We start from the raw sequence: 22,716 nt of genomic DNA on the forward strand, positions 1-22,716 counted from the left end.
CCCGGGGAGCCCCCTTCGAGAGTATTTAGTCAAGCCCCCGGCTTTATTTATTTCATCAGTTCTTGTTTTTCTAGCAAAATGTTGATAAATCTCCTATGTGTCCTTTTTTCTTTTTTTTTTATCATATAACAATAATCTTGAATCCATCTGTCGTTCGTCTATTTTCTTTAAACAATTTTTCAGTTTTATAATTTATTTATCTCATTCCTACATCTTGATAAACTTTTTACACATTTCTCGCCTCCGGAGGAGTCGATACTCTTCCGCACATAATTATTTAAATTACTTTTATTACTTATTTATTATTTATTTACTGTATTATTTATTTATTTAATTTAAAATTAATTAAAATTACATTAATTTATTAGCTCAGCTATTTTGATCCATTGTCTCACGATTAGCTGATGTCAAAACGCGACAGCGATCGATCAACCGGCTCTCGTTTTATCTCGTTTGTTTGCCTCGAGCGTTTTCCTGTTCGACGTGTTTGAGACAAAAAAGAACAGCTAGTAATGACTATGCGATAAAATGTCAGAAAAAACTGCGAAAGCAGTTCGAGACGATTTCTTCCTATGAAACAGCCGTTTATGAGTTCTCTAATAGTTTAATTATAACTTCGGAGCTCAGTTTCCAACAATAAAATCTTATTTTTCTTACATGTTTATAACGATATCTCATTTTTGTAAGATAAAATTTAATTTTTATACCTATTTTTTAACATTATCACAAAACATTACAAAGCGCTTGCATCATTTGTTTTCTACGTTGTGCACATGCCAATTTATTGCTTTTTGCAACAAATTTCTTACATTAGCGGAATTTATATTTATTAGTATCAATACAATATTAAATTAATTATTAATGTGTATTTAAAAATTACATTTTAGTTTTTGCGTAAAACTATTGTTGCGTTACAAATAAAAGCACAATAAAAAATGACATATCGGCGCGACGATGTACTTTTCGTACGTTATTCGCGTTTATCCTATTTAATTATATTTTAGATGCAATTATATAAGAATGTATTATTATGTATTACAATATAGAATACAAATTAATCTATTATGTTATCTTATCTATAATTTTAGTTTTTAAAAACAGTTTTTGATGGCATATATTGCTTGTTTTTCTTATTTTATTAACTTTCTTATTTATTTTTTATTATTTTATGCTATAAGTAGACAATAATAACGATTTAAATTATATAAATTTTATTAGATGTGTAGGAAATGGCCACGGATGGAATCGTCTACATGAAAATTGCTTACAAATGCATCAAACACTTATTAAACAAACAATAATAAATAATCAATATACAGTAGAAAAACAGTTTACAATAGGTTTGTCCTGATTAATAATTACAAAATACCATTAGATTTTGTAATTATTAGTTGTGCAGAATTACATACATCGTAGATATATGTTAAAAATAATTATTAAATTTGAATAAGAGCGTTACTTCAAAATGACGATCGATTAATTTTCCTCGTCAAAAATAGTACTAAACCGTCTACGTTAAACAATCACTCTACATGTGCTGAAGATACTTAGAAAAAATTTTTGATGTTTAGAGATAAAAAAATTTTTTAATTTAGGAAAAAGGCTAATAAGTTCAAGTGTACGTGTTTTAAAAATAACTAGTTGAGGTCAAAAATTAACTCATTTAAAATTAACTGAGCTAAGTTAAAAGTTATTAACTTTTTAACTTTTTTAATTAACCTTTTAATTAACCTTTTATTTAACCTTTTATTTAACTTTTTTATTTATTAAATCGAATAAGAAACGTTTACTTCGCCAGTCAATAATTAACCTAATTAGCAGTAAAGACTTTTAATCGTCACGACAATACGGCTATTGATTTTGGTCAGTTAATCGTCAAGACGCTTTTTCTGACCATGGATTTTGGACCTTCTAAATAATTGATGTAATTTTGATGCTTATATATACGCACCCTATTTAAATAATTTAATTTATTGCGAAAACTATTACCTCAGTTAAGGTTTGAAACCTCTGGAACCTCTCTCATTCTATGAAGGATGTCGTACCAATTCGACCACGTATATAGGCATTGGCCGTATTGTCACGACGATTATAATGCTAGTCAATATAGTCGATTAAGTCTTTACTGCTAATTAGATTTTTTATTTAACTTTGAACTAATTAACTAGTTAGGTACTACCGAACCTTGGATATTACTGATGAAAACAATAAACTGATGGCTACAATAGACTGATTCGCAGTATTTTATTGGTTTGCAATGCTATTATTTATAACTATGCTCATCAGTGACTGCTCACTGCTTTTCAGTGATAATACAGTGATTGTTTAGAGAGTAGAATCTTCATTCCAAATTTTCTCTCTTGTTCATTCTTCTTTATTAAGTCGTTTCCCTCTGCTTAACTGTCTCGTTTCTACACTTAATTATCTTTTCTCTCTTCTTGTTTTTCCCTTTTTACTCTCTTATTTTTCCCTTATTTCTCCCCTTCTTAAATTTTTCCCCTCACTATCTTCCATCTTTTCGAATCAATACGCGGTAATAGGGGAAACTGGGGCTGGTTCATAAAACCGTCTAAGAAACGTTAACAATTGTGAAATGTATCATTATTTAGCTTCAAAATGCGCGTTTATCGGTATCTAGCGTTTCTTAAACAGTTTCATGAACCTACTTTTTATAGCTGTATTATTTTACCCCTGTAACAACCAGTCTCCCCTATTGCAAGTATTAAAAATATATGTATATATCACGACTTCTCATTTTTAAAACAATTTTATTAAAGAGATTTTATAATCAGAACAAACCTATTGTAAACTGTTTTTCTACTGTATATTGATTATTTATTATTGTTTGTTTAATAAGTGTTTGATGCATTTGTAAGCGATTTTCATGTAGACGTCGCGCGGTAACGGGCGACGCGCGGACCGTTGACGCGGTGTCGACGAGCTTGTAGTCACTGTTGACAAATTCGAAATCGAACGAACCGAGACATTTGTGAATATATAAAAGCCGAGAGAGCTAGAGAGAGAAGTATTCTGAGCCCGAAGCGACCGAGCGACCGAGAAGTCCACCCGCGAGGCAGAGCAGTGTTCCTGCGTTGTAATAATTTCTATTGAATAAAGTGGCATTTGATAAGAACATTACACTGACATTCCATCCGTGGCCATTTCCTACACATCTAATAAAATTTATATAATTTAAATCGTTATTATTGTCTACTTATAGCATAAAATAATAAAAAATAAATAAGAAAGTTAATGAAATAAGAAAAACAAGCAGTATATGCCATCAAAAACTGTTTTTAAAAACTAAAATTATAGATAAGATAACATAAGAGATTAATTTGTATTCTATATTGTAATACATAATAATACATTCTTATATAATTGCATCTAAAATACACTGGGCAACAAAATTATCGCAACAAAAATTTACGTAAAAAATTTGCCCAACTTCAAATAAGCATAACTCCGCGAAAAATTGTCATATCTGAAAGATTTTTTTTTCATTTTAAAGGGTGAAGTCTGTATTTTAAGGAACCATTGTTAGATTTTGAATTTAGCCTCCCGCCCTCCCGCCGTTCTTCCAAAAGTAAGGACGTGTTACGTCTCCAAAAAATTGCATACTTTGACACATTCTACGGAGTAGAATGAATTTTTTTCGTAACTATCATGGCAACCATCGTAAAATATGGACTTTTCCCTGCAAATTAAAAAAAAAATTAAGTCCGTACGATTTTTTTTCGCCGAGTTATGGCTTATCAAAGTTACCTATGCATTTTTGTGCATTTAATCACCGCCAACATTAGTATTACCCGATGAACACTTCGGGGAGGTTATTGGTCGGATTTTGCCTATGGATGGATTCAAGATTATTGTTATATGATAAAAAAAAAGAAAAAAGAACACATAGGAGATTTCGATTTTTACAGAGTATTTGTACTATGGCATAAATCCCGCACGCTAAAAATGCCATATATTTTAAACAGGTGGGATATACAAGATATCAAGCTAAACAAAGAATACAAGAGTTATACACTTGTATTTTGCTATATTCCATCCTTTACTATCCCTTTACACTTATGTATCATGAAATAACCATTAAACCTTTACACTCTTTACAGTAATCATTTTATATAGATCGTAATATAAAATGATCGCATGATCTTGCTACTTACTACATTGAAAAATCGATTCAACTCACGACGGTTTTATTAATATTAACACATTTAAAGAGTGTTCCTTCAGGTACACTGACCAGCAGAAATGCCTGGACATTTCGATATGTATTTGACATGTATGTATACATGTTCCGTATGTATATGTGTCCAGGCATTCCTGTGCCGGTGAGTATACAAAATTGCTTCAAGAAGTTTTGCTGTACGTCGCTTTGTTTTGCCCCCAGGAAAGAAAAAGTAACGCAAAGACAAATTTTCAAATGGAAAATTCCAGTGCAAATTCGACACTTTGCCTGATCGACACAATTTGATATAAAACTTATTTTTTTACCGTCTGAAAATAAAAATGCAATGTCGTGTATTTAGAAAGTACAAAAATTCGGACTAAAGTGTCAATCATTGGAAATAATGAGAACAAAAATTGTTGAACTTTCACAATTATCTTCATCTAAACTCATGTCTGAAAAACAATTAATGCAGGTAAATCGATCGGACGTGCATACACGTTTGTCATGAGCCATACGACTGCATGACAAGCATCGTTTGTTATTGGCAGCCGACGAAACGGCGTGGTGTGGTGTCAACCCGGACGTCGTTTTTCACTTTTGTCACTCCAAAAACATGAAAATTTTGAAAATATGCATGCAAAAACGATTATTAGATTTGTATAGAGCATCAAATTTCCTATCAAAATCACTTACCTGTAGGTTTGCAAGAGTAAAGCTCGATGAAAGAGTAGAAATTTTCGAGAGATCAGACAAATTACTTTTTACCATCAAAAACGCTTATGTCGCGCTAGAAATTACACCATAACTCAGAATATTATCAAATTCCGTTGACTGTCACATAAAGACGCATTTACAGTAGGAAAGGCAAGTTTCTACGATAAATTTAAATTGGCAAATGAAAGGTTTGAGTTGGAATAACGGAAAGGCGGGAGGGTGGAGTTTTATATGCACTACTGTCTATTTCTTATGCGACTTGCTTTTCACAATCCAGTCGAGCATGTAAATTCCATGTTGAGCGTTTAGCACCCGCCACGTATCCTAGGGAAGCTGCAATCGATAGTCAATATACTTGTTGGGCTTCGAGGGTTGCTGGTTGGAAAATATGAGATGTTTGCTCGTTCGCGCGTTCGTGCATTTTTATTTTATAAGAAATCTTAGTAATAATGTCGCAAGGTAAACATGTTTATACGGCAAATATTCGATGGCAAATTAAAATCTTTAGACGTGTTTATCATTTTTAAAATTTTTTCTACGAAACTCCACGTTTATCCACCCACGTAAATATATTCTACAAAAATAACATATGGATGCAAATGCGTTCTGGACATTATATTTTATTATTATGTACAAAGTTTTATAATCATTTATTAATAATCTTTTTTTCATTATTACAACATTATTGCGTGATAGAAAGATTAGTATCTTCTTGTTACTCTCTTCTCTTTTTTACGTTTCTTTGACGGATCTCTTGAAAATCCTTCGCTTCACAGAGATTCGAAATATCACGGCAAGTGTCTCTCGTCGCGTTTTGGTGCTCATTTTGCTTTTAAGGCAGAATCTTCCGTTTTCCTGCTGTCAATTTTTATAACAAGAAATTAAGACGTCGGCAACAAGAGAGAAAAAAAAGAAAAAGAGACAGATTGAATTTTCTTGTTCCCAGCGTGTCATCTATGTTGCAAAAGGATAGTAGATAATTTTCCGACGTTTAAGATGGAATTATTTCGGGAAAGAGTTTATTTAAAATTACAAAAATAAAGGAAACGATTAAAAGGTTGCCGCTGATTCGCGCGAATCATCGCTTTTGCAGCGCGATAACCATTTTGATATTAACGAGCGCGATATTTTATGCTACCATCGCTGCGCTAAATTTACAGGCTGCAATTCAGAACAATTACGCGTTCATCGAACGATACTCCTCGATGCAGATTAAATTTCTCGTCTCTCAACATTTGAAATTCTGATGCGATGTTTGTAATATTATATATAAACGTTGCGAAAAATTACTATTTTTAACGAGCATATGAAAAAAGGAGTTATATGTATATACATATTTGTATAAACATATTCAAAATTAATTTTGAAAGACGATTTTATATACCTTTATTCTTTTGTCTTTCAATTTCTTCAGTATGTATACATATTGTATAAAAGTTATTTCAAACGAACTACAATTAGCGTCAGATTTCAGGATTTTGTCTATAATTTTATACATATGTTTATCCTATCTCTTTAGATATTTTTCATTTTAAATTCACTTTAGATGATCTATATAATTTACATGAAATCGCGCCCGGCCCCCGCGCCCGGCGGCGGCAGTCTTCACATCCGGTCACAGTACAAACACAGAGATTGTGGAGTCGAGGAGGTTAAGTCTAAGTAATAATAAATAAAAGATATTTATAGTGTAATGCGCGTTATATATGCGGAAATATATGCGTGCGTATGTATTTTTTCGGCATTTTCTCGGGAATGTTTATAAACTAAACCTACGTGATCAGCATTAAATTTCGGAGTACTTCGTTTATTACGGCATTTTCTCGCCTTTTTAAAGAAAACGATTGTGTGTCAGGAATTAGGGAATAGCCGCATTTAATACATGAAATACATGAAGTACATGTAAGAATACAAGTAAGTATGCAAGTATACATGTAAGTATACAAGTAAGAAATACATGAAAATTATTTCTTACTGTATTAAATGCGGCTATTCCCTAATTCCTGACACGCAATCATTTTCTTTAAAAAGGCGAGAAAATGCCGTAATAAACGAAGTACTCCGAAATTTAATGCTGATCACGTAGGTTTAGTTTATAAACACTCCCGAGAAAATGCCGCGCGCTCGGAAGCGTGGCACGATAATATCACAATACGTGCATTGGAATCCAACTGCAAAAGAATTGTCAACGTCACGCGACGCCCGACTTTACATTGTTAGATATCGATATTTTCGAATGCTTTTAATAAAGCATTCTCTCGGCCTATTACTACTAGGAGAAGAAATATAGAGAAAGCGTAAATAATTGCGTGAGTTATGATTATAATAGAAAGTATTAAACAAAAAATATATATATAGATACTATTTGTAGTGTCGTAAACATGAAAATACAAAATTAATTATTGCTCATTCGATCGCTTGTTAAACAATCTTTCAACATAAATTATTAAAAATAAGCTAGCAGATATTTTGCTTGTCATTATCACCGTAAATTATCGTAAATTTACGAAAGAAAGTCGGTGATCGTGAATTTTAAATATTAATATTCTTAAATATTTTATTAATGGTCAGGTAATTTCATACACGTGGAAAGCAAGGGGACGTACGGTATTGATTATTCGGAATGTTTGGGGTTAGGGATTAAATAACGTGTTTGCTGTTGGTCGTGACCCCCTAATGCTGACTAGAATAAGAATTGGAATTTACACATCATATTTACACATACATACGCACGCATATATGCACGCACATCTAACGAGATTCCCACTTAATCTAATATGGATTCACATCTAACGTATCAATTTCATCGCTGACTACCTTTTTCGCTTCAATATTCAATATTTACTCGCGGTACTTTCAATATCTTCTTCATCTGACCGTTTAGTTATCGTAAGACCTAATTTCTTTAATATCTCCCTACCTAGTAATATGTCACATTTCATGGTGTGTTCAGGCACAACGCGTATTATCGCATCTTCGAGACTGACCTTTGCTACTATAATGCCCTTAACTTCTAGTACAGAACCGTTTATGCCTTCGTCATACTCACTCTCTAATTGTGAAATCAAATCCGGCGGAACAAATTTAACTTTAATCAAACTAACTGGACATGCAGTATCAAGCTGTAAATTCGCATAAGTCTTCTAATTGTCGCTGTCTTATAATATCACAGATGTCTCTACTATGGAAAAACTATGACGGCCAGCCCCTTCAAAAAATGACGGCGGTGCTTGTGTTAGTGAGTATGTGTTACCCCCGGCGGGCACGTATGTGTGTTGCGTGAGCGAGCATTTCTTGAGGGCGTATATCTTGTCCGAACAATGGGCCGAACTCGGATATCGTGCCGACACATTTTTTTTTCATGGAATTAGGGTCACTAGTCTTACGTTACGTACGTTACGTTACGTTTTTCTTTGTGCGTTGCCGTAAGATTAGCTTACGTGTATATATTCGTAGCCTCAGCTTGATTCTCGGTACTTAACCTCAGACAGAATGTTGCTAAATTAAATAAATTGCCCGCCCAGTTAGAAAGCTTAGATTCATAGATTTCCGAATTACAAATACACGAGTCTACGAAACTCTCCCAACCTGCCTTGCAAGTAGGTTTTTCTAATAACAATAAATATTAATTTTTTAACGAAGTTACAAGATGATATTAATGTTATCGTTTATACATTACATTTAAACAAATAATTATCGCGAAAACAGCGTTGGTTTGGATATCTATTTCGCCACGTGTTGTCAAGGACATAACCCTGAGTAACTTTTTCTTAATCGTCGCTCATTTAATCATTGCTTATTTAAAAGTTATCAACGAAAAAAGTTTGAAGATAAATTCCCCAAGGAGATATCTCATATCTCCTTGAGATAAATTAGTTTTTCAATAAGTTCTTAATCCAGAGAGAAAGAGAGAGAGAGAGAGAGAGAGAGAGAGAGAGAGAGAGAATGAATGAATGAATGAATACATTTATTAGCTTTTAGCTATCATACAATACACAATACACTTTACTTAAATCAATTTTTCTTTCAATCTCCTTTTAAATTCGCTCACATTATTATCAATGTTTCTTATTTCCTCAGGCAACTCATTATAAATCCTTATACCGTCATAAAACAAATCTTTCTGTCCTGTTCGCGTTTTTCTAAATTGTACTTGTAATTGGTTTACTTGCCTCGTTTTGTACTTATGTCGCTCTCCTACCTTCTCAATCTTATTACACAACCCACTTGGTAACAATCCATTAGCTAGTTTATACACAAATATACATACATTATACTTAATTCTCTTTTCTACGCTCATAATTCCTAAGACACTCCTCATTCATCGCATGAGGTATATATCGAACATTTAAGTGCTGTCCTAATTGCCCTATTTTGACATACTTGCAACTTCTCTAATTGTACTCTACTCAATCCTATAAATACCGTTGAGCAATATTCCATATGTGGTGCCACAATAGCCTTATACAATACGCTTCTTACATATAATGATAGGTCGACACCCACTCTCCTAATAAATTGTGTCTTAGCACTCATCTTTTTAATAATATATTGCACATGCTTCTCAAATGTCAATACCTCATCCACCACTACACCCAAATATTTATATTCATTTACTTGCTCCAATCTTTCGTTCGCAATTCTTATCTCATACTCCGTATTTTCCTCGCATCTACCACTTCTTAGTATCATGAACTTGCTCTTTTCCACGTTCAATTTCAATTTATTTGCACATAACCAACCATATATTTTCTCCAGTTGTTTATTAATAACATATTCAATAGCATCTATCCTTAAGTTTTTAAAGTATACAATAGTATCATCTGCAAACATTCTAATTTTGCATCCAAGAATCATTAAGTTTACAATATCATTTATATATAATATAAACAATAGAGGCCCAAGGACTGATCCCTGGGGTACTCCATTGTTTACTTTCCGTGCTTCAGACATTACATTCTTATATTTTACCTTTTGTACTCTATTATTCACATAATCTTGTAACCAAGAGATAACCGTTCCTTCAAATCCAAGAAATTCCAATTTACCAATTAATATCTTTCTATCTATTGTCTCGAAGGCTCTACGAAAGTCCAGAAAAGCAACTCCAATCTTACTACCTTTACTTATTGCTAACTTCCACTCAGATATTACACTTTGTAATGCAGTTTCACACGAGTAGCTATTTCTGAAGCCCGATTGGCAATCGGTAATAAAATTGTGCTCCTCACAGAATTTATCTAATCGCGATTTCACTACGGTTTCTAATACTTTCTCATACATTGGCAACATATTAATCGGTCGTAAATTTTTCGCATCATTTGATCCTGTTACTTTAGGTATCGGTACAACAGTAGAACATTTCCATTCCGACGGAAAGACCCCCTTGGCTAGAGACATATTGCAAACCTCCAAAAATATTCCATTCATTGTTTCATATGCCCATTGTAAAACTAGAGAGAGAGAGAGAAAGAGAGAGAGAGAGAGAGAGAGAGAGAGAGAAATAAAGAGAGAAAGAGAGAGAGACAGGGAGAGGACAAGAGATAGTCCGTCAAACATGAACGTTACTCCGACGGTGGAGTTACCCGGCAATGACAGCTACAACGTCTCTACCAACGGTCTCGACTGTGGCGGTGAGTACGCTCCCATTCAATATACGGTATGGGAGCGTACATTGATAGTAGTGATCTCCATCTTCCTCAGTCTCACCACGATCATCGGCAACATTATGATTATGATATCGATCATAATCGACAAGCAACTGCAGACGATCTCCAACTATTTCGTCTTCAGCCTGGCGATGTCCGACTTCGCGATCGGCCTAATCTCCATGCCCTTCTTTACAATGTACAAGGTGCTTGGTTACTGGCTGCTCGGGCCGCACGTGTGCGACACGTGGCTTGCCCTCGATTATCTCACGAGCAACGCATCGGTCCTTAATTTACTCATCATCAGCTTCAATAGATACTTCTCCGTCACGCGCCCGCTCATCTATCGGGTCAAGAGGACCACAACCAAAGCAGCCGTCATGATCGGTGAGTATCAACTATTAAATCTGTGTGATAAAAAATCAGGGAATTCTCGGAGAACTTTGTCGAGACTCAAGAAACTTTGACTTTTGTCGAAATTGTCTCTTTGAAGATTTTGTTTTTCATTTGTGATTTAAAACTGCTCCAATTCTCTCTTACAAAGTTCAAATAAATATCCTGATAAAATAATTTATATTGCGCTTATAATAAATTACGGTATTCTAATATACTTCAATATAGTATAATAAATTTAAATTAATATTCGTTGAAAAATAATCGAGGCGACATTAATCGTTCCAGGGTCCGCTTGGGGTATATCGCTGCTTCTTTGGCCACCATGGATCTACGCGTGGCCGTACATCGAGGGTACAAGGACCGTGCCGAATAATGCATGCTACATCCAATTCATCGAGACGAACCACTACATCACCTTCGGCACGGCCATCGCCGCGTTTTATGTTCCTGTCCTTATAATGTGTATTCATTGCTTCCGGATCTGGAGGGAGACGAAGAAACGTAATAAGGAGCTGCCAAACTTACAGGCCGACAAACAAGCCGCGAGCAAGCGCAGCAATTCGAGGTAGTAACTAACGCTTTTAATTGTTTCTCCCTTTGAACTTGCCCGAGTCGAAATTTTTCTCCTATTTTCGACCTCAATGTTCAATCTAACACCTACTTTCGACCAAAATGTTCGACCTAACACCTACTTTGATACTTTAAGCAGTCACATCACCCTATTTTGAACCTCTTCAACCTCTGGGTCCTATTTAGAATCTGACAATTCTGTTTGAATTAAGAAATCATGCTCCTACTTTAATGTTCCTAACGTTTTCTTAATCTGTTTTGATGTCAACCTATATATAGAACTGTTATTTTTATTTAGTTTATTTTTATTATTATAGGTTTATTATATTTTCGATTAAATATTATATATGATTATTAAACGTTTATACACAGAAAAAAATATATTCTTGATTTGAAAATATATTTAGTTTCAAGTTCCAACAACATGGAAATCTTGAAATGAAATTATATTGCGTTAAACGAAGAAAATTTGCTTGAATGAAGTCATTATATAGTTCAACCAAGAAAAAAAATGTTGAAATAAAAAGTTGAAATTCTTATAAGAAGCTTATAGTAATCTTGCGTATATACGAAACAATCTATTCTTATTAGAATTTCAACTTTTTATTTCAACATTTTTTTTCTTGGTTGAACTATATAATGACTTTATTCAAGCAAATTTTCTTCGTTTAACGCAATATAATTTCATTTCAAGATTTCCATGTTGTTGGAACTTGAAACTAAATATATTTTCAAATCAAGAATATTTTTTTTCTGTGTAATAACGTTTACAATAACGTTTATAATAAATGTTTATAATAACGGTTCTCTCTATTTATTAATTTAATCAAAAATAGTAAAAACAAAATTAAAAGGAATTTTATTTGTAGGTACCTTAGAAACAAACGTGTGCGATCTCTTAGATTTTTTCTGACTCTCCACCCTATATGCTATTTACCACATTATCATATTAACATGCTCTATGTCATGTATATTATCGGTGACTTGCAGTGGAGTTTTTATTTAAGTTGTGTTTCAGATGATTAATAAGAAAAAGATTTATTATATAAATAAATTTTATAACATTATTAATTGTGATACATGTATTTCTATATGTATCTGATTAATTAACAATGTTATAAAATATTTTGCGGTAATATTTTTTTAATATTAAAAATCTTAGATTCTAAATAATAAATCTAGATAAATATTGCATTTAACAGAGCAACGAGATACGACAACATAAGTCAAAGTCACAACCGTACGTATCTCGTTGCTCCGTTAAGGTGATCCTAAAGCCAAATTACCGACAATTGCAGGGAAGGGTCTAGCTTTGCGTAGACTGCACAGAACTTAATTTTTTTTTACACAATTGAAGTATGCACGAAAACACATCGCGCGAGTGTTGATTTCAAGACAAAAATCGAAAAAAATTACAAAAATACATTTTTTATGAATCTCCTTAAACGCAATAATAAATTTACCAAAACCTATACTATAAATCACCGATAAATAAAAAAAAAATGTTTCATTTTAATCTGATAAAAATATTTTTTCGTTAATCTACGTAACGAGATGCTCCTTTCGACAACGCGAACAATTGTGCTTTGCGAATATCGCGAGGTTGAAAGACCCAGATGCGATCTAACGTGCTTATCGTCATTTTTCCCTCTAGCGACGAGGGTTTAGAGCTGGAGGAGATCAGAATACAGCGAAACGTGTCGAGTCCGGCCTCCTCGACGGTGACGAGAAGGTCGTCGCAGATGCCGGGCATCCTGAACAAGCAGCCCAACAAGAAGAAGAAGTTACTAAAGGTTCAGTTCGATACGAAGGCCACGAAAATGCTGATGGCCATCCTTGCTGCGTTCGTCCTCACGTGGACCCCGTATAACGTCCTGGTACTCATCAAGTCCATCTGCTCGTTGCACATACCCCAGCGGCTATGGGACTTTTGTTATTACCTTTGCTACATCAACAGTACTGTAAATCCGGTGTTGTACGCTTTATGCAACCCGCCTTTCCGCAAGACCTACGTGAGAATTCTCAAGCGTAAGTGGCACAGCAGGACCGCACGCGACGTCTAATATCCGATCGACCGCTCATACTGTTGTCATATAGGAGAAGAAAAGCTAGCGAATTTTCTTCCGAACGATTCTCTACTGAATCGCCACGGAACAAGAAATTAACCCCTCGACGACCGCGTTGTTCCCGCGCGCCGACCGATCGCGCGCATTTTTCAGTGGAAATTCTATTAATTGTCAGTAATTACATGGATAACTCGGTTATCCCCCGACGTGACGTCGGAGTTTATTCTCTCTCGAACGTAATTGTATAACTCCATAATTACATTGGTATCCATGAATGCGTAAAAAGAATTAATCACAAACTAATATATCCTTGTCGGGGGGTTAACGATATGACGCCGAGCGATGTGAACGAGCCTCCCTCCTCGTGTAAGAGCGTAGGGACGGTTTTGTTTGTTCATAATAATCCCGAATAATTTCTCGAATTTCCTACGGCACTGATATTGATCGTCTATATCAAGACGCGTGAATATTTAATGAGGTTCTTAAGCTTTTTTGAGTCGCGGACTCTTGGGGAAACCGGGGTTCTCATCAGTTTGATTATTATTTCGAAACCTCGACAGCTGGAATCTTTTCACTCTAATAAAAATTGATGTGGGTGACAGGGGTGACGGTATTGCGTCGGAGAATTGAAAAATCGAGGGAGAAAATCGAGAGGAGGGAAAAGGAAATGCGGGCTCGTTCGCGTCGCGCGCGGAAAGCGCGTGCAGGCCGTCAGCGCACTAGTCAAAACGCATGCAGCTCCGGTCTCCGAGTTTCGCCGAGAAGTAACGTGATGTGGATACTGCAATGAATATAACGTATTAATATCTCTCCGAATGTCGCGCGTACCTACGCGAGTTATTCGGAATTATATTGCGTGTCCGGTGCCCCTCGGGATCGAGGGGAACCGGTATACCTTCCCTTCCTCCCGGTACGATCGTCATCGTCGTCGCCGTGACACCGGAAGCATCCGGTTGGTCCCGAGAGCTTTTCTGCCGAAGGATGGAGAACGAAGGGAGCGGCGGCGATGTCGAATAGTATCGGGGAGAGTAGATGAGGGGAGAAAAGCTAAGTCACAAGCACAAGAACCTATTTAAGTAAAAAAAAATATATCGAAAGGATAACGATAATCTTCTGTGCGTCGCGGTCGCGTAGAACCGCGACGGGCGATGCAAACACTCGATGTAAATTTTACGAAGTAGCAAATTGTAAAACTGTAAATGAATGTGTTTAAATGTAATAATGCTGGGAGGGGTGGGAGGGGAAGGAGATAGAAAAAGGGAGTTTGACGGGGGATGGCTGGGACGGCTAGCGGAGTACGTGAAAATAATTAGCGATTAGGAAAAACGAAAGAGAGGTATAGAGGAAGAAGAGCGGGAGATTTAACGCTAAATCGAATTCTTCCGTAAAACTAAAATACATTCTAATTATATGTGCCAAACAAAGCTTTAAAAGATTATACCAAGCCTCTGCCTCTGCCTCTGCCTCTACTTCTCCCTCGCATCGCGGTATATACGGCCCGCACCAAGGAGCTCAACGTTTCAGGCTGTAATAAAAAGTAAATGTTTTAAGTAAAATGACATATTTTCGTATACATATATACGTGAATAAATTTCATTATTAACACTTTGTCGAACGCTATCACGTATGCGTCACATGTGATGTGTGCGACCGTCGAAGTGTTAACATTATTAATAAGAAATTATTCCATTTTCATACTTACGTTCAATACGATCGGCTCAGTCGCCGTCGGAGCCGTTGCTGTCGTCGGCATCGTGGCCATGCATGGGCGCCGTCACGGCCGCCGGTGTCGTCGTTGATGTCGTGACTCTGGGGGCCGTCGTGGCCGTCGTCGGCATCGTGGTCATGGGGGCCGTCACGGCCGCACGTGCGCGCGCTCCATGAAATCGATAGATCGCAAATATATCAATAATTTTTATTGCTATATGTTGTAAATGTATGATAAATATACAATGATGTTGAAAACAATCTCTAGTCCCGTACAACTTTTTTACTTTCCACCAACATATCCGTATATAAGGAAAATTTTCTGCGCGATTAGATGACATATACATTTTTAACAATCCGATAGAAGCAGCAGCATGTAATCTTGAAAATCTTGGAGTTTAATTAAGAATTGTTAAATGCATGATACTAATTGTAAGAAGCATTTTACTTTCGAACGTGTAAAAAAGTAGCCTTTATTCAGGATTTTCTTCAGGAAAAACTCCGCAACGTATCGATTTGCAACTTGGCACGTTTATTACATTACGGACGTGCAAAGGTAAAACTAAAAAGTAAACATTTTATGTGTAAACTGTAAAACATTAGATATTACATTAATCCGCATCGATCTTCAATGCGATATATGAATCCCTATTTCACTGATTTCACATATGGTATATGTTATTGATAAATATTACCACTGTCGCCATCCATACTAATTCTCCCGACCTATGTTACCGACGAATACACAATCTCTTTCAGCGTCCTACTTTATCCTTGAACATTCTACTTTATCTTTAAACAGATTTTGTCAAATGGTGCTCAAAATGGTCTAAGTCGGCAAAAAGTATAAGTCAAATTCCTTGTTTTAGAGGTTTTGTCTTGACTGTAAAAGCAGAGAGAAAGATGAGAGTGGTCTTGCCCGCGTTTTAGCTGTACCCGAATCCTGTCGGTATGTGCACGTTTTTGTGGTTCTCTTCCGTGCTATGTCCACTATTTTGTGGCAATGTCAACGATTTTGGGGTATTCTTTTATGTTATGTTCACGATTTTTTGGTTCTCTTCCGTTAGATTCACGATTTTTTGGTTTTATTTCCAAAGAGAATCAAAAAATCGTGGACATAGCACGGAAGAGAACCACAAAAACGTGCACATACCGACAGGATTCGGGTACAGCCAAAACGCGGGCATGACCACTCTCATCTTTCTCTCTGGTAAAAGTTATTCTTGAAACTTATAAAAAAAACTTTCAACTGCAGAATATGATGGATTCGAACTGGCGACGGGATTATGTAACCAAGACTCAGTGGAGCATTTATTTTCGAAACTAAGGCAACGCGGAGGATTTAATCCAAATCCAACCTCAAGAATGGTCCGATTGTCTATTAGACATATACTTTCCACAGGATACATTCAAACAATAGTGATAAAGGCAATACTCAATGCCCGGAAACTGAAACTCTTATAAATGAATCAAGTCCGCTTGCAAAAAGGATAGAAAATGTTATGAATATGAGCGTTATGGAATCTGATAAACTCGAAAGCAAATTGCTTCTTGAAAATGACATTCTTTAGACCGACAATCCCGGATAAATTGTCGTGACCATAAAATCTCGCTGTACGCTAACGCCCTCCTAGCAACTTCGCGGCCAACGTAGGAAATAAAGTAGGAAATAAGAGATGTGTCGATAAATTATTGTTACAGACGCACCCGTAGATAATATTTCGTTTTACCTACAGACTTCTAATATAAAAGGCTGTTTTACCTTAGCAATTCACTATAATTTTATTTGAATGGCAACAAAAAACCTGTAAAAATTGATAAAATAATAACAGTCTACTATAAAATAAAAAGATTTGGGTGTAACGAACCCTAAGAGCAAAAAGTCGATTTTAAGTCGACTTGAAATCGACTTTCACTGAAACTGACTTGGCAGAGAAGTCGACTTTTTTAAGGACAAAAGTCAACTTCAAGTCGACTTGAAGTCGGCGAATGTCGCAAAAACCACCGACTTAAAGTCGACTTCCCGTCATGATGAAAAGTCGACTTCCCGTCATGATAAAAAGTCGACTTCCCGCCAACTTTTAAAGTCGATAAAATAAACCGCCGCGTACGTCTGGAGGTCGGTTGTGCATCTTGAAACGAGGTGAAAATGACAAAAGTTAACAGATTTTACTAGATTTTGATCAATAAAATCGTAGATACGCTAATGAATTTTCTCACTTTTGTAATTTTTACCTCATTATTTCAAGATACACAATCGACCCCTTTTGCTAGAGGGCTAAAACTGATGCATTTCGATTTTTTTTCATATATAAAATAATTTAATTATCTAAAAAACTGTATAATTACAATCCTAATGTTTTGTTCTTAATTACAAAGGCGGCCATATCTGTGCCACTTCTGCGTGCGCGGATTCCGGCAGCCACTTCTGGTAAGCTGACAACAGAACTAAAATTAAAACATTCCAGCGTTAATCGCGAAACAATATGCAAAATTAGCTATATAAATATATATTATATATATATATATATCATATTATTATCATAATGTTGTAAATATATAATAATATTGTTATATATATATATATATTATAAATATATAATATCCACAGACTTTTATACTAGACCACTAACATCTATAGACGCACTGCCGAAAAGCTGATGCGAGTGCGAGGTGCAAGTGGTAGTGAAGGGTGCGGCCATATTGAATTAAGTCACTATCAGGTGTTCAATTGCTCATGATGTGCGTTTATCTGCATTCGTTATTACAGTACATAACGAAGCAGGCGAATGTTTTTGTGTTAAATATTGGTACATGTTATCAATAAGTTTGTAAGTCATGCCTTCGACGTGTAGCGTACTTGGATGCCGAATCGAACCACTACTTCTGTAGTATTAAACCCTTTTTTTGGGCATTCTGTATATGCCAGACTATTGTATAGAAATCTTGTATAAAACCACTTGTATAGAATCTGTAGTATAGCATATCTTGACTAAAATCAACATGGCGGCAAGCATAACGGCCGAGATGCCTGTCAGCGGTCTAGTATTGTATAGAAGTCTATGATAATATCTAAATATTATTTTATAAATTAAAATCTCACATTTTTTATCCGAACCCCAGATTTCTAGCAGTTTGTATTTGGACACGACTCCCTGCGACTGCAGCGTTTGTACTATTGCTTGAGTGCGTGGTATCAATCTGAAAAAATCGTATTGAATTGATGTAATCTATTCGATGAATCAACGTGAAATTGAAAGAAAATAGAATAACAGAAAGAAAGACTTGGTGATGCTCCCAGGTGTCGTCAGCAGCGACGGGACAAATCGTTTCAGCTTAGGGCACACTTGACCCTTCAAGAAGAAATGCGCGAACCACTTGACACCGTCCACGGATGCTTTATATCCATCGATGGTAGTGCCCATCCGGCCTTTCCGAATGTACCAGACACGCGGCAAATGATCTTCCCGGTTCCTTGATTATATCTATAAATGAGAATAATATTCGATCATAATGAAGATTAATATCTTTATAAATAAGTAGGAAAAACATTATAAAGCAACAATTGTGATAAAAATACCTTGGCGGTGGATCAACCAATGGTTCACTAAGATGGCATAGCATGGGAGCGAATTTCGGCAATCATTCGGGTTCTATCGCCGTGACATCTCGCATGTATGTACATCTTATTCGTTTCGTACACCTCTTTATAAACCACCTATTCCGGACTGATTTTCCATAGAACGCACGAAGAATGCATGAATACAGGTTCCTCCATTTCTGGTGTTCTGAAAGATGGTTCAGAATGGAGAGCTGTCGCATTCAATAGGTCTTAATTATCGATGATAATTAATAACACACCATACCTAACCTGTAAGCATATTTCCACTTGGCCTTATCCTGATCCTCTTTTACCTCGTCGGGCAAAACCTTTCTCGCGACTTGATCCGCCATACCTGCAAGAACTATCTGGCGCAGCAATTTCGCTTCCATGTCGGTTGGTAACGGCATTCTATAACAATTCTTGTTGTAGACAACCGTCTCAAACATATTGCAACGTACATACAGTCAAATTCCAGTATTCTGATCTAATCGAGGAAGTCAACGGGAAGACAATGATGACGAGAACTGTGAATGACAACGACGACGACGTTTCGTGGCGGTGGTTGATAGCGCGGCGCTTTACGACGTCTTATCGTGTCCTGTCTCGCGGCACGTATTCCTCGCACTCGCGTAAGCTCTGCTCCTCCAGCCTCCTTGAGATTCGCCGCCATATTGATGATGCATGACGCGTCGCTTGACTGTTTTCCGTCTTTTTATAAGTCGACTATTTAGAAGTCGACTTTTAGTCGACTTTCCGTCATTTTTAGAAGTCGACTTAGAAGTCGACTTATAAAAGTCAACTTGCCGTCGACTTTCCGTCAACTGTGCTCTTAGGGAAGAAAAAATAGTCTATATAAATTATATAGTAGTAAATGATCGATTTATTCCTGCCAATGCGGAGTACAGGAAGGACTTCCACTCCTTATATAAATTGTATATTTTAATTATAAAATTAATTGTATTAAATAGAACTTATACAGCACAGAATCTTGCAGTTTTCATCATCGTCATATATTGCAAAAACATTGGAATTTTTGTATATTGCAATGTTCCACAGACATTGCGAAAATATGCAACATAATCCCAATAATGTTATAACAATATTTTAAGAATATAATAAAAATTAAGTACTTAAAAAATGTATTTTTTAAGTATAGTATTTTAATAGTGAAGTTTGATAGTACAAAATTCCGTAATTACAAAAATTTTTCTGATTAAAAAGCAATTTAAATCTATATATATAAGTACCTACTGTCGTCTGTCTGTATGTATGTATGTATGTATGTATGTCTGACCGCGAACTACTCATTCGTTAGTGGACCGAATTTTTACCAAAAGTATAAATTTTATAATCAAAAATAAATTTAATATCAAATTTTATTAAATATTATTTAAATTTGATATTAACTTTTAATATTATTTTAAGTTTTAAAAATCATTATACTAAAAACAAATCTTATATAAGCATGCAATTATTATTTTAATATACATTTTGCAAATTTTAACGAATTTATTGGTCCGTATTCATAGTCCCTTCTTGTTTCAAAATCATCTTATAATGTTTTAAGATGCTAATACGACTCTATGATTGGTTTATAACATCTTAAAATGTTATATTTAAAACGGTTTTGAATATAAACATGGAGAAATGGTGCAAGTAGAAACTTGCACATTGCTTCCTCATGCAATTGTTTAAAAGATTTATGTGAAAACGATAATGTCGGTAAATCATACGGCTGCAGGATCCCCTTAAGCTTTTATTTTATTCGATGCATAATTATTAGTATTTATTTATTTGTTTTGGCTTCCTCATAGAGGAAGCTTTGTGAGCGAAGGTTTCTACTTGCACACTTAAAAACTATGAAACAATGAAATTCTTACGGGTGATGTATGTTTGAACATTAATAACTTAAAAACTATTGGACCGAATTTTTACCACAAGTATATGAAATAAGGGTAGAATTTTCCAGGGAGTGCATCACCCGTAAGAATTATAAAAATTAAAAAAAACGTTATTAACTTAAAAACTATTGGACCGAATTTGTATTAAAACCATATAAAATAGGGGTAGAATTTTCCGGCGAGTGCTATAGAGTGTGTAGTTTTTCGTTACCGATGTTCTGAAAACCGATTTTTTAATTTTTCTAATTCTTACGGGTAAAAAAATTTAAAAAATCGGTTTCCAGAAAATAGATAGCGAAAAACTATACATTCTATAGCACTCCCCGGAAAATTCTACCCATATTTCATATACAATTCGTTAAGATTTGGTTGATTAATTCTGGAGTTATAGAAATTTCGGTAAATTTGGCACATACACACATACACACATACACACACACATACATACATACAGACATTTTTTAAAATTACAATTTTTCGACGTTTTAGAACATTCTGAACACATTCAGAAAAACAAATAAAAACAAATTTTTTTACGAAAACAAAGCTTCCTCTGTGAGGAAGCAAAACGGACTATAAAAACCGGCTATTTAACTTAATTATATTGGTATATGAAGACATAGCATTCAAAAAAAGAAAAGAAGTAAATTAATAATAAATAAACAATGAAACTGTTACATGTTAATGTAAAACATATAGGGGAGACCGGGGCTAAACCGTCTGTTTTTTTTTCGGTGCCGATTTTTAACAACAAAATAAATAATTGTAGTTAAATGTGGTATACCACTGTAAAGAGTGAACTTTTAGCTACAAAATTCATATAGGAAATTTTTGTCTACGTCGCTTTGTTTAACCGGTATAGAGCAAAAACGACAACGGTGGAAAAATTGAAATCTCAAAAATGCCGCGGTTAAACCGTCTACCCCCCGGGGTAAATCAGTTTCAGGTTTGATCGCCCATGAAATATTAGACATCTACACTGAATTCGTGTTCAGCATGCATTACTCTTTATAATCAGCATGCATTTATAATCACGTACCTCGAGATTTGGAGAGCAAATATTATTGCAGATATTACAAAATTTCCACGCGCAGAAAATTTTACTTTTCACCACGAAAACAAGTTCGCCCTCGTAAAAATCATAACACGGCAGGTAACCTGCCGAAACTCCGTTGGTCACATGGGTACCATAAGCAGCGTTTACAATGTTAATAGCGAGATCGCACAATATACAGGTTCCGAGATATTTGATTAGACGGATTTACCCCGTAGACGTTTTAGCCCCGGTCTCCTCTACACTGCTTAAAAAATTAGGGGGTCACTTTTTCTCAGTAAATTTTTGTCTATTTTTAAACTGTAATTACTTTACGTTTAAAGAGTAATAAAGATTTAAGAATTTGTCAAAATTATAGTCAAAATTATAGTCAGTATTCTTATTGCATAGTACTTAAAAAAAAAGAAATTGTGCAGAATTCTTATTTATTAAAAATATATTGCTATTTTTTCAAATTAATGTAAAATTATATTTAAAAAATTTGAAATAAAAATAAATAACAAAAGTTAATGAAAAACTATTACAATAAATTTCCGATATGTACTTATGTAAATTGTACATATATTTTTGAAACATATGTATAAAGAAATTATTGCATATAATTATTGATATAATTATATCATATTATCATTATACCTTTGCAATTATTTCTTTATACATATATTTCAAAAATATATAAGCGTGTCAATTGTTAGCTGCTTTTATAAAGCATTTCCAGGAGACACCACGTGGAGGCCAATTGACACAACTTGGAAATCTTTTGAAAATGACCATAACGTCGAATTTACTAACAAATTTAACATAAGCCTAAATAAAAATTAAAAAAATTAAAATTTTAAATAATTCCAAGTTTTGTCTCTCATATATTAGTTCGGT

General features: G+C 34.9%; 1 protein-coding gene and 1 long non-coding RNA gene across 4 annotated transcripts; one reads left to right on the plus strand and one right to left on the minus strand.

Annotated features, from left to right (window-relative positions):
• The first annotated feature begins 6,972 nt into the window (after positions 1–6,972).
• Positions 6,973–15,542, plus strand: LOC139775283 (muscarinic acetylcholine receptor DM1-like). 2 transcript variants are annotated; one of them, XM_071711160.1, is made up of 4 exons: positions 6,974–10,527; positions 10,598–10,929; positions 11,224–11,503; positions 13,163–15,542. In XM_071711160.1, exons 2-4 carry the CDS (start codon positions 10,623–10,625, stop codon positions 13,569–13,571), a joined length of 996 nt encoding a protein of 331 aa, XP_071567261.1. In that variant the 5' UTR covers positions 6,974–10,527; positions 10,598–10,622; the 3' UTR covers positions 13,572–15,542. The 2 variants fall into 2 exon arrangements, with proteins under 2 accessions (XP_071567260.1, XP_071567261.1); XM_071711159.1 differs by having other exon boundaries at positions 6,973–10,929.
• Positions 15,543–17,579: 2,037 nt separating this feature from the next.
• On the minus strand, positions 17,580–19,576 carry LOC139775260 (uncharacterized). 2 transcript variants are annotated; one of them, XR_011718782.1, is made up of 5 exons: positions 19,348–19,576; positions 19,143–19,293; positions 18,862–19,069; positions 18,385–18,766; positions 17,580–17,729 (listed from the first exon to the last, which is right to left on the minus strand). It is a non-coding gene; the product is annotated as an uncharacterized lncRNA (long non-coding RNA). The 2 variants fall into 2 exon arrangements; XR_011718781.1 differs by having other exon boundaries at positions 19,148–19,293; positions 19,348–19,575.
• Positions 19,577–22,716: the final 3,140 nt, after the last annotated feature.

This window comes from Temnothorax nylanderi, unplaced genomic scaffold (genome assembly GCF_030848795.1).
Source record: "Temnothorax nylanderi isolate EJ_2023f unplaced genomic scaffold, tnyl_v1.0 TNYL_tig0095_pilon, whole genome shotgun sequence".
Classification (NCBI taxonomy): Eukaryota; Metazoa; Arthropoda; class Insecta; order Hymenoptera; family Formicidae; genus Temnothorax; species Temnothorax nylanderi.

What these genes read in the sequence shown, in the direction of transcription:
- LOC139775283 (XM_071711159.1), top strand. Translation starts at nt 10,452, where the DNA reads ATGAACGTTACTCCGACGGTGGAGTTACCCGGCAATGACAGCTACAAC. An exon ending in CAAAGCAGCCGTCATGATCG is followed by an intron (nt 10,930 to 11,223) that starts GTGAGTATCAAC and finishes TAATCGTTCCAG; the next exon opens with GGTCCGCTTGGGGTATATCG. An exon ending in AGCAAGCGCAGCAATTCGAG is followed by an intron (nt 11,504 to 13,162) that starts GTAGTAACTAAC and finishes TTTTCCCTCTAG; the next exon opens with CGACGAGGGTTTAGAGCTGG.